General features: G+C 37.4%; 1 protein-coding gene across 1 annotated transcript in view; it reads right to left on the bottom strand.

Annotated features, from left to right (window-relative positions):
- The window catches only part of LOC128688504 (uncharacterized), a 436,494-nt gene that overhangs the window by 258,596 nt on the left and 164,408 nt on the right, over positions 1–13,490 (bottom strand). The window contains exon 4 of the mRNA XM_070084744.1: positions 10,900–10,920. Coding sequence (XP_069940845.1) covers positions 10,900–10,920 — 21 coding nt within the window. The remainder of the gene's footprint in view (positions 1–10,899; positions 10,921–13,490) is intronic.

Genomic DNA, 13,490 nt, shown 5'->3' with positions numbered 1-13,490 from the left:
ACTGTACACGTGGTTTACCTAAAGCTTATGGTTATACAACTCATGGCCTTAACACCTAGCTTGTCAACAGTTTTACTGTATGGCATGCAGTGCCTTAATTCTTGTCATTTAGCACAAGTAGCGCTGGAGGCTACTTGTCTACTATCAGCGGTCTGCGATCTGACAAGTTAAACTGTTGGTGATCACCTTACAATCTTTATAAATGTAATAATAATAAAAGCAGACTTTTATATGAAGCACAAGTTGCAGGTTGTTAGTAGGCCAATAAGGTATACATTATTCGTCAGCCATTGTGAAGGTCGATGTTTATATACATTTAAATAATCACAGTAGACGTCACACTTAGGATAAAAAAATGTACCCAAATGTACTCTATATAAACACTGAATAATTATACATTATTTCTTATATATATATATATATATATATATATATATATATACAGTGGACCCTCAACCAGCGATTGCATCGATTAACGATAAATCTGACTAGCGATTCATTTAAAAAAAATTTTTGCTTCGACTAGCGCTTAAAAACCCGACCAGCGCTTTTCGTTCCGTACCATACGCGTCCACTTTGGCCTGAGCGCGCCTCGCTTGTCCCTTTGGTGCCAGTGTTCACAAGCCAGCCAGCCACTGCGATCGCTTCCAAACATACAACTGGAACATTTCATATTATCACAGCCTTTTTAGTGATTGCACCTGCAAAATAAGTCACCATGGACCCCAAGAAAGCTTCCAGTGCCAACCCTACAGCAAAAAGGGTGAGAATTACTATGGAGATGAAGAAAGAGATTATTGATAAATATGAAAGTGGAGTGCGTATCTCTGAGCTGGTCAGGTTGTATAATAAACCCCAATCAACCATCGCTACTATTGTGGGCAAGAAAACGGCAATCAAGGAAGCTGTTCTTGCCAAAGGTGCAACTATGTTTTCGAAACTGAGATCGCAAGTACTCGAAGATGTTGAGAGACTGTTATTGGTGTGGATAAACGAGAAACAGATAGCAGGAGACAGCATCTCTCAAGCGATCATATGTGAAAAGGCTAGGAAGTTGCATGACGATTTAATTAAAAAAATGCCAGCAACTAGTGATGTGAGTGAATTTAAGGCCAGCAAAGGTTGGTTTGAGAGATTTAAGAAGCGCAGTGGCATTCATAGTGTGATAAGGCATGGTGAGGCTGCCAGTTCGGACCACAAATCGGCTGAAAAATATGTGCAAGACTTCAAGGAGTACATAGACAGTGAAGGACTGAAACCTGAACAAGTGATAAATTGTGACGAAACAGGCCTGTTTTGGAAGAAAATGCCAAGCAGGACGTACATTACTCAGGAGGAAAAGGCACTCCCATTAGGGAAGTGTGTGCAAAGTGGCTTGAAGTGCAAAGCTTTTTTTGATGAAAATCACCTTCAGACAGCTACTGCAAGCCGTGTTGGCAACCTGTACAATGACACTGTTGTGAACCACTTTAGGAAAGTCAAAGGAATGAGAGGTACAGGCCTCAATGGACAGATATGTTGTGCGACAGAAGTCCAGTGACTCTCAAGCTGGTCCTAGTGGCATTAAAAGAACAAGGGAAGTAACCCCAGAAAAAGACTTGCTGCTTCAAGTGCTAATGGAAGGGGATTCCCCTTCTAAACAGTAAGAAGATAACGCTCTCCCCTCCTCCCATCCCATCAATCATCACCAGATCTTCAATAAAGGTAAGTGTCATGTAACTGTGCATGTAATCTTCAGTTTGTGTGTATTAAAATTAATATTTCATGTGGTAAAAAATTTTTTTTTCAATACTTTTGGGTGTCTTGCACGGATTAATTTGATTTCCATTATTTCTTATGGGGAAAATTAACTTGACTAACGATTATTTTGACTAACGATGAGCTCTCAGGAACGGATTAATATCGCTGGTTGAAGGTCCACTATATATATATATATATATATATATATATATATATATATATATATATATATATAAAATATATATATATATATATATGCACAATAAGATCACAAGATCACAGTAAACAGGTGATTTTAAAATATGCAAAACAACCACTGCGAAAGAGTAGTGATATTCCACTACTCTTTCACAGTGGTTGTTTTGCATGCATGCATTATATATATATATATATATATATATATATATATAATTATTGTGCCCATGAACGAGTGGTATTGATCAATAACAACACTGCGACTAGCCAAGGCCTCGAACCCATGCTGCTTTGGCCTGCCTCATGGTGGGCGAAAACTCATGACGCCTTAATCCACTGGACCATAAAATCCTTAATAAGAGTAGCGCATCCAGCGGAACTGGATGTGCTACTCTTAAGGATTGTATGGTCCAGTGGATTAAGGCGTCATGAGTTTTCGCCCACCATGAGGCAGGGCAAAGCAGCATAAATTCGAGGCCTTGGCTAGTGCAGTGTTATTGATGAGTTTATATATATATATATATATATATATATATATATATAAACTCATTTCTGCTTAATGAATTAAGGTGTTAAGAATGAAATTATTTTGTGAATATATTTATAATGAAAACAGGTCAAACGAAAATAACGTTGAATATATAACAAATTATTTAGTTAATTTTAAGTAAAAGGAGCCTTCATTTCCTTATTAACCTAGACATTTATTCGCCTCACGTCACACAGCTGGACAATATAACGCTAAATGAATTCAAATCCTTTTTTAACAGTTAATGGATTGTGAAGTCCTTCGGAAAAGGGTTTTTCATCCTCCCTTCACTTAGCATCAAGATAGTCAGGGAAATGTAAGGAGTTGGCATGTGACCATTTACGCAGCTGCCATTTACAACTCCATGAGGCTTGTGTCAGTCAAATATTAGCAACACTTGTTCGTTCACTATATAATTAGTGTATCCACGTGGAGGACTTTGATAAAGCCAGAAGAACTTTAACGAAATTATATAACTTAATAGTTTGGTATATCCCACATCTTTACTATATTCTGCAACACATTTGAATATGAATTTTATTTCATGGCTTAATAGTATTCGATTTATTCTAGAAACTTAGAATTAGAACTTAAGGCAGAAACCTATGAATTAATATCATGCATAAAATAGTTAAAATAATCGCTTAGTGTGTGAGTTACCAACCGTCACAGGTTCCCGTCGACAAACACTTAGCCTGTTGGGTATGCGTGTTCTCACCTGTGGTTGCAGGGGTCGTGTCATAGCTCCTGGCCCCGCCTCTTCACTGGTTACTACTAGGTCCACTCTCTTCCTGCTCCATGAACTTTATCGTACCTCTTCTTAAAGCTATGTATGTGTGGAAAATACTGTATATATATATTCCAGAAATTCAGTATTTATATGTAAATAGATGGCCATACTGTATTTAATAATATTTATGTCATAGAAAACGGAAAGCCTGCGTCTGCGCAGACGTGACTCTCCATCTTGGTTTTGAATTGAATAGAACGTTGGTGTAATGGAAAGAATTTTTCGTGCTCTAGAGGTTAAAATTGTGTTGACACCTCTCAAATAGGAGGCGAAATTGGTGGATGTGCATTCCTGCATAACTTGAGATATCAGACGACTGGACAAGACAGCTCCAGGAACCTCAGATAAGCTCTCTAGATTTGTAATTCTGGCCAGCATTATTTTCATAGATTTAGTTAGAGTGAGGTTTTCTGAGTATGATACACATTAATCTCCAGTCAAATTGGTGAGTGATATTAAGATAAATTTTCCTTCTATTATGTAATTGTGTATATATATAACCATTTATTTTTAATATACAGTGCACAAATTTATATATTTACCAGTATTCCTGGTGTATGTATATTTCATTTAATTAATAGGTCCAGAGCAACTTGTGGTTATGACAGTGGTAGGTATCGAAGGGGGACATTTTTTGCGACCTAGGTGTCCCAAATTCATACTTGTCTATGTAGCATTGATAAATAATAATTATCTTTATAACTTACTGTTATGTACATAATTAGTTACATTCAGATAAATGCAATTTTCCACAGTATGGATCCTGCCTCCACTACATCACTCTCCAGATTGTTCCACTTCCTGATAACTATGGCTGAAGAAACACTTCCTAACATCCCTGTGGCTCTTCTGAGTTTTCAACTTCCAGTTGTGACTCCTTGTTGCTTTGCCACATCTCTGAAACATTCTGTCCCTATCCACCCTGTCAACTCCTCTTAGTATTTTATGTTATGTCCCCTATCCCTCCTGTCTTTCAGTGTTGTCAGGTTGAGTTCCCTTAACCTCTCCTCGTAGGACTGTGTGTGTGTGTGTGTGTGTACTCGCCTATCTGTGGTTACCGGGGTTGATTCTCAGATCCTGGCCTCACCTTTCAAACTTGTCACTCTCCAGATTCACTCCTTAGCCTCGTGGGTCTTATCGTACATGCGCTTAAAACTATGTATAGAGCCTTCCACCACCACTTCAACAAGATCATTCCACTTCCCGACTATTCTTGAGACTGAATAAATACTTCCTAACATCACTGTGGCTTATCTGTGATTTTAACTTCTAACACTGAAAAACCTAATCAACATCCTGGTACCAGCTACTCTCGATCGATCGTCTACCTTGGGGCCGGTGCCAGAGTATTGTCTGGTCTGGCAAGATTTGTAATAGAAGTGCGTACTGTCCCAATAATTATATATATATATATATATATATATATATATATATATATATATATATATATATATATATATATATATATATATATATATATATATATATATATAATCTCGTGCCGAATAGGCAGAATTTGCGATCTTGGCTTAAATAGCAACGCTCTCTTGCCATATAGGACAAGTGAAAATTTGTGTATGCATTAATTTCGCCAAAATCATTCTGAACCTAACGAAAAAAATATATTTCACTGTGTTTGTTTAGTATTAAATTATTGTAAACAAATCTAAAATATATTTAGTTGGGTTAGGCTAAAATAAATTTTTTGTTATAATAAGGTTAGGTAAGTTTAAGTTCCTTTTGGTGCAAAATTATAAATTTTTACATCAACATTAATGAAAAAAATATATCTTTAAACATATAAGAGAAAATTTTAGAAAACTTAATTTTAAAAGAGTTCTTGCTAATTGACCAGTTTTACATATTCGGCACAACACACACACACACACAAAATAAATTATATTATATATATATATATATATATATATATATATATATATATATATATATATATATATATATAAATATAACACACACACACACACACACACACACACACACACACACACACACACACACACACTAAAGGTCCCAGGACCGAAACGTTTTCTAATAAATATGTTAGTGTTTGCTTACGTGTCTTTCTAAACTAACTTGTCGGTATTTATTACCAAGGTTTATACCACACACACACACACACACACACACACACACACACAAGGTGGACAAAGACAGGATGTTCCAGGGAGGGGACACAGAAACAAGAGGCCACAATTGGAAGTTGAAGACACAAATGAGTCAGAGATAGTAGGAAGTATTTCTTCAGTCATAGAGTTGTAAGGCAGTGGAATAGCCTAGAAAATGACGTAGTGGAGGCAGGAACCATACACAGTTTTAAGACGAGGTTTGATAAAGCTCATGGAGCGGGGAGAGAGAGGGCCTAGTAGCAACCGGTGAAGAGGCGGGGCCAGGAGCTGGGACTCGACCCCTGCAACCACAAATAGGTGAGTACAAATAGGCGAGTACAGTCGTACTGGCCAGGTTGTGGCAGCCACCACCAAAATTCTTATTGTCAAGAGATCGAATCATCCAAGTTTTTTCAATTATGATATAAAAAAATACAGTGATTATGTGTGAGTGAGGTGAAAGTGTTGAATGGTCATGAAAGTATTTTCTTTTTGGGGATTTTCTTACTTTTTGGATCACCCTGCCTCGGTGGGAGATGGCCGACTTTTTAAAAAATTATATTATATATATATATATATATATATATATATATATATATATATATATATATATATATATATATATATATATATATATATATATATATATATATTGTACCCACGGATGAGCCATTTAAGGATTGTGTGGTCTAGTGGTCTAAAGCGTCATGCGCTTTCTCTCACCATGAGGCGGGCCACAACAGCATGGGCTCGACTCCTTGGCTAGTGCTTTATATATATATATATATATATATATATATATATATATATATATATATAATGATGAAGTAAAGGGTGTGATAAAAGAGAAAAAGGTAGCTTATGAGAGGTTTTTACAAAGCAGAAGTGTTATAAGAGCAGAGTATGTGGAGAGTAAAAGAAAGGTAAAGAGAGTGGTGAGAGAGTGCAAAAGGAGAGCAGATGATAGAGTGGGAGAGGCACTGTCAAGAAATTTTAATGATAATAAGAAAAAAATTTGGAGTGAGTTAAACAAGTTAAGAAAGCCTAGGGAAAGTATGGATTTGTCAGTTAAAAACAGAGTAGGGGAGTTAGTAGATGGGGAGATGGAGGTATTGGGTAGATGGCGAGAATATTTTGAGGAACTTTTAAATGTTAAGGAAGAAAGAGAGGCAGTAATTTCATGCACTTGTCAGGGAGGTATACCATCTTTTAGGAGTGAAGAAGAGCAGAATGTAAGTGTGGGGGAGGTACATAAGGCATTACGTAAAATGAAAGGGGGTAAAGCAGCTGGAACTGATGGGATCATGACAGAAATGTTAAAAGCAGGGGGGGATATAGTGTTGGAGTGGTTGGTACTTTTGTTTAATAAATGTATGAAAGAGGGGAAGGTACCTAGGGATTGGGGGAGAGCATGTATAGTCCCTTTATATAAAGGGAAACGGAACAAAAGAGACTGTAAAAATTATAGAGGAATAAGTTTACTGAGTATACCAGGAAAAGTGTACGGTAGGGTTATAATTGAAAGAATTAGAGGTAAGACAGAATGTAGGATTGCGGATGAGCAAGGAGGTTTCAGAGTGGGTAGGGGATGTGTAGATCAAGTATTTACATTGAAGCATATATGTGAACAGTATTTAGATAAAGGTAGGGAAGTTTTTATTGCATTTATGGATTTAGAAAAGGCATATGATAGAGTGGATAGGGGAGCAATGTGGCAGATGTTGCAAGTATATGGAATAGGTGGTAAGTTATTAAATGCTGTAAAGAGTTTTTATGAGGATAGTGAGGCTCAGGTTAGGGTGTGTAGAAGAGAGGGAGAATACTTCCCGGTAAAAGTAGGTCTTAGACAGGGATGTGTAATGTCACCATGGTTGTTTAATATATTTATAGATAGGGTTGTAAAGGAAGTAAATGCAAGGGTGTTCGGGAGAGGGGTGGGATTAAATTTTGGGGAATCAAGTTCAAAATGGGAATTGACACAGTTACTTTTTGCTGATGATGCTGTGCTTATGGGAGATTCTAAAGGTTAGTGGATGAGTTTGGGAATGTGTGTAAAGGTAGAAAGTTGAAAATGAACATAGAAAAGAGTAAGGTGATGAGGGTGTCAAATGATTTAGATAAAGAAAAATTGGATATCAAATTGGGGAGGAGTAGTATGGAAGAAGTGAATGTTTTCAGATACTTGGGAGTTGACGTGTCGGCGGATGGATTTATGAAGGATGAGGTTAATCATAGAATTGAGGTATATGTGGAGTCAAAAAACGTTATCTATGGAGGCAAAGAAGGGAATATATGAAAGTATAGTAGTACCAACACTCTTATATGGGTGTGAAGCTTGGGTGGTAAATGCAGCAGCGAGGAGACGGTTGGAGGCAGTTGAGATGTCCTGTTTAAGGGCAATGTGTGGTGTAAAGATTATGCAGAAAATTCGGAGTGTGGAAATTAGGAAAAGGTGTGGAGTAAATAAAAGTATTAGTCAGAGGGCAGAAGAGGGGTTGTTGAGGTGGTTTGGTCATTTAGAGAGAATGGATCAAAGTAGAATGACATGGAAAGCATATAAATCTATAGGGGAAGGAAGGCGGGGTAGGGGTCGTCCTCGAAAGGGTTGGAGAGAGGGGGTAAAGGAGGTTTTGTGGGCAAGGGGCTTGGACTTCCAGCAAGCGTGTGTGAGCGTGTTAGATAGGAGTGAATGGAGACGAATGGTACTTGGGACCTGGCGATCTCTTGGAGTGTGAGCAGGGTAATATTTAGTGAAGGGATTCAGGGAAACCGGTTATTTTCATATAGTCGGACTTGAGTCCTGGAAATGGGAAGTACAATGCCTGCACTTTAAAGGAGGGGTTTGGGATATTGGCAGTTTGGAGGGATATGTTGTGTATCTTTATATGTGTATGCTTCTAAACTGTTGTATTCTGAGCACCTCTGCAAAAACAGTGATAATGTGCGAGTGTGGTGAAAGTGTTAAATGATGATGAAAGTATTTTCTTTTTGGGGATTTTCTTTCTTTTTTGGGTCACCCTGCCTCGGTGGGAGACGGCCGACTTGTTGAAAAAAAAAAATTATATATATATATGCAATAAGATTACAGTAAACAGGTGATTTCAGAATATGCAAAACAACCACTCTGAAAGAATAGAGAAATTCCAAGCGCTTTCGTGACTACTCACATTATCAAGGAACTATGAAAGTAAATCATCCAAGGAAGCTATATAAGGGGTCTGGCCAACACCTCACTATCAGATCCCACAACGGTTATTAAACACCTGATGCGCGCCGACCCAACTGGATAGGTCCTTTGCACAACTCACCCACCAACTATTCTACCCAAGAAAATTTTAAAAATTATTATTTGTCCAGTGTATTATTAAATTCTTCCCAAATTCTATTAATTATAAATGGATCTAATTTATATAAACCAAAGGAAATATTCATATTATTGTCAAAACTGCTTTTTATGAAACAAGATTCAATTATATTTCTGTCGACCATGGACTTGCTTGATACTACTTTCTCAACTTTTTGAAAATCAATTGGATGGTTAAAATCTCTTACATGAATAAATAGAGCATTGGAATCTTGTCCAGTTCTAATGCTATATTTATGTTGTTTTAATCTTAGTTCGAGATTTTTACCAGTTTGACCGTAATAAACTTTATAAGATTCCTTGTAAAATTTGCGATAGACACATCCATCAGCATTTTGGGGGGAATTCTTTATCAAAAGTTTTTTTTACTGTATCAAGATTTTTGAATACAACTTTAATATTAAAGTCTTAAGAAGGCATATCAACCAAGTTTTCATAGTAAGGGAGAACCAACATATTTTTAGTTGAATAAGGCTGGTTGTCCCTTTTTGGATTGTAAAAAGTATTTCTAGCAACTTTAAAAGATTTATCAATCACATTTCTTGGGTATTTTAAATCATTACCTATTTCATAAATTTTGGATATTTCCTCATCTATGAACTCAGGACTACAAATTCGTAAAGCTCTCAAAAACATTGATGAGAAAACAGGCAGTTTGACTATCTTGATGCGAGGAATAATAGTGGACATAGGAACAGTTATTTGTAGGTTTTCTGTAAATTTTAAATTTGAATTCATTATTACCCTTAATAATTAAAACATCTAGAAAAGGCAATGATTTATTTTCTTCAAACTCAACAGTAAAGTTTATAGAATGGGCTAAGCTATTTAATTTTCCAAGGAAATGGTGTATATCTACATTTTTGGGCATAAGACACAAAATATCATCAACATATCTGACTTAAATGATTTTAACATGGTTAGTTTTGATGTTACTTCCTTGTTTACGAAAGTTCCTGTTGATGATTTATTAAGTTTCTTATCTGAAGAACTCGTTAATTATGATTTACCATTGCCAGTTCCTACTATCATTAAACTTATTAAACTTTGCATTGTTGATGCAAAATTTGTATTTAATGATAAGTTTTACACTCAGAAGTTTGGTATGGCAATGGGAAATCCTCTTTCACCTGTTCTTAGTAACCTATACATGGAATTTTTTGAAACAAGGTTGCTTAACACAATCCTCCCTAATAGAGCTAAATGGTTCAGATATGTTGATATTTATTTAAAGTTGCTAGAAATACTTTTTACAATCCAAAAAGGGACAACCAGCCTTATTCAACTAAAAATATGTTGGTTCTCCCTTACCATGAAAACTTGGTTGATATGCCTTCTCTTCTTAAGACTTTTAATATTAAAGTTGTATTTAAAAATCTTGATACAGTAAAAAAACTTTTGATAAAGAATTCCCCCCAAAATGCTGATGGATGTGTCTATAAGATTCCTTGTAAAATTTGCGATAAAGTTTATTACGGTCAAACTGGTAAAAATCTCGAACAAAGATTAAAACAACAAATATAGCATTAGAACTGGACAAGATTCCAATGCTCTATTTATTCATGTAAGAGATTTTAACCATCCAACTGATTTTCAAAAAGTTGAGAAAGTAGTATCAAGCAAGTCCATGGTCGACAGAAATATAATTGAATCTTATTTCATAAAAAGCAGTTTTGACAATAATATGAATATTTCCTTTGGTTTATATAAATTAGATCCATTTATAATTAATAGAATTTGGGAAGAATTTAATAATACACTGGACAAATAATAATTTTTTAAATTTTCTTGGGTAGAATAGTTTGTGGGCGAGTTGTGCAAAGGACCTATCCAGTTGGGTCGGCGCGCGTCAGGTGTTTAACCGTTGTGGGATCTGATAGTGAGGTGCTGGCCAGACCCCTTATATAGCTTCCTTGGATGCTTTACTTTCATAGTTCCTTGATAATGTGAGTAGTCACGAAAGCGCTTGGAATTTCTCTATTCTTTCAGAGTGGTTGTTTTGCATATATATATATATATATATATATATATATATATATATATATATATATATATATATATATATATATATATATATATATATATATATATATATATATATATATATATATATAAATATATATAATCACTAATATTCCAGTAATTAGTCACTTACCTCTGTGCCTCCAACGGAAAGCTTGAAAAAAAAAAAAAATATGCATATTTTTAATATATACAAATCACATCTACAAATTATATAAATATGCCTCGCTGAATTATCAGAAGTCAGCGCAAGAACTAAATTAATATCTAATATATAAATATATCATTCAGTACAAATACAAGATAGCACCACCCTAAAGTGTTTCAAAATACTTTGGTACCCTTGAGGTCTCATAGCTCCAGAGATCAAGAGTTATTCATGTCAGGTCGAGAATAAATTATGATGCATGATCTGAATCACTAGTGAGTCCTCGAACAACTTCATACTCTGATACCAAACAAGTCCCCCAGCCCTGGCAAGCTGTTTTCGTTATCTAATCTCTTCAATAAATCACCACAATCGTGTAAGTGTAAAATGGCAAATGTGATATCCACTTCAGAGACGGGAGATGTGTCCTTGGCTTCAAATTATATACAGTACCAATCAGCCGAACCTCAAATGAGAGGAAAGTTGACGGAATCATTAATTGTGGATGTAATTCGAAGCCACCTTCGAAGATATAATTTGATCAATGAAGCCAACACGGTTTTACATAGAGGTGTTATTGCCTTATAAATTAAGGTATTTGGGGCAGTAGTCGAAAGAATATGATATTGTGTATATAGACTTCGGTAAGCCCTTTCCAAGTCTCACACAGGATACCGGTTGCCTATGGGTCAAGGCTGACTGATAGGCAACAAGAGTGCGCATAAATGGGGACTTATTATCAGTGGTGTGCCATACAGGTCAGAACTGGAACCCTTATTGTTCATATGAATACAACTGACAGACGAGTGAATAAACAGCGACACAAATTTACCGATTACACTTAAATAGGCCGTCTGATAATTTCTGACGAGGATACTAGAAAGCTACAGGATGACCTGGTTGATGTGGTCGGAGAAGTGGAAAATGCATATAATGCGGACAATAAAATATCTATGGTACTGATAAATAATGTAATCTTGGTCAAGCTGGATGCTAAAAAAAATTAGGTTAGCAAAAAATTAAGTCAAAATAACAGGGCATAAGTGTTCGGAAATAAAGCAAATAGGATTCTTGGTTTCGTATCAAGAAGTATTAATAATAGAGATCTTAAGGTTATAATTCAATAAGACCTCATTTGGGTTATTCTGTTCAGTTTTGGTCTCCATATAACAGACTGGACAAATGCTCTGGGAAATACACGGAGAAGGATGACGAAGTTGATCCCTTGTATCAGAAACCTTTAAGACTGAATGAAGGTACTGAATTTGCACTTTTTGTAAAGACGTTCTAAAAGTATGTAACCAAGACGGGACTCGCAACAAAGGATTCAGTTAGACAAATTTAGATTTAGAAAAGATATAAAGACATAGATGAGTGGAACCATCTCCCAGGTAGCGTTAACGAGGCGAGAACTTGTGTAGTTTTAAATTTAAATGTAGGTTGGACGGGTATGTGGGTGGGTGAGAAACTTGCCAAGCATGGGCCAATAGGCCTATTATTGCGTTCCTTCGCTCTTTTCTTTTACGAAAGCAGTATGAACTCTGCTTAATCCGTCACAAGCATCACCTGCACCACTATCACCATCATTGTTATGTCACCATCAAATCCACCATCACAGTTGATCACAACCACCACTACCAGTCACCATAACAAACGCCCACTGCAGCTATCATCACTACCAACAACACCACTACAGTCATCACTACCCGAAGAGATACGATAAAGCTCATGGAGCTAGTGGCGACCACCGAAGAGGCGGGGCCAGGAGCTGTGACTCTACCCCTGCAACAAACAGGTAAGGACAACCACAACCACGTAATCACAGCCGCCATTCTATCAAGAATCAATTAGTCAACAATAAATAGAACTCTTGCCTATTTTTTTCTTTAAAATCTTCCTTTCGTATTGATTTATTGGCGACCACAAGACGATGGTCTCGCTGCGAGGACACCTGGCGGCAGTGTAGCGTTAGTGTGGAGAGTGACGAGGGTCTCGCTGCGAGGACACCTGGCGGCAGTGTAGCGTTAGTGTGGAGAGTGACGAGGGTCTCGCTGCGAGGACACCTGGCAGCAGTGTAGCGTTAGCGTGGAGAGTGACGAGGGTCTCGCTGCGAGGACACCTGGCGGCAGTGTAGCGTTAGTGTGGAGAGTGACGAGGGTCTCGCTGCGAGGACACCTGGCAGCAGTGTAGCGTTAGTGTGGAGAGTGACGAGGGTCTCGCTGCGAGGACACCTGGCAGCAGTGTAGCGTTAGTGTGGAGAGTGACGAGGGTCTCGCTGCGAGGACACCTGGCAGCAGTGTAGCGTTAGCGTGGAGAGTGACGAGGGTCTCGCTGCGAGGACACCTGGCGGCAGTGTAGCGTTAGTGTGGAGAGTGACGAGGGTCTCGCTGCGAGGACACCTGGCAGCAGTGTAGCGTTAGTGTGGAGAGTGACGAGGGTCTCGCTGCGAGGACACCTGGCGGCAGTGTAGCGTTAGTGTGGAGAGTGACGAGGGTCTCGCTGCGAGGACACCTGGCGGCAGTGTAGCGTTAGTGTGGAGAGTGACGAGGGTCTCGCTGCGAGGACACCTGGCAGCA

The sequence above is a fragment of the Cherax quadricarinatus genome, chromosome 13 (assembly GCF_038502225.1).
Source record: "Cherax quadricarinatus isolate ZL_2023a chromosome 13, ASM3850222v1, whole genome shotgun sequence".
Lineage (NCBI taxonomy): Eukaryota > Metazoa > Arthropoda > Malacostraca > Decapoda > Parastacidae > Cherax > Cherax quadricarinatus.
The sequence above is the reverse complement of the archived record's forward strand: the minus strand, read 5'-3'. Positions and strand labels throughout refer to the sequence as shown.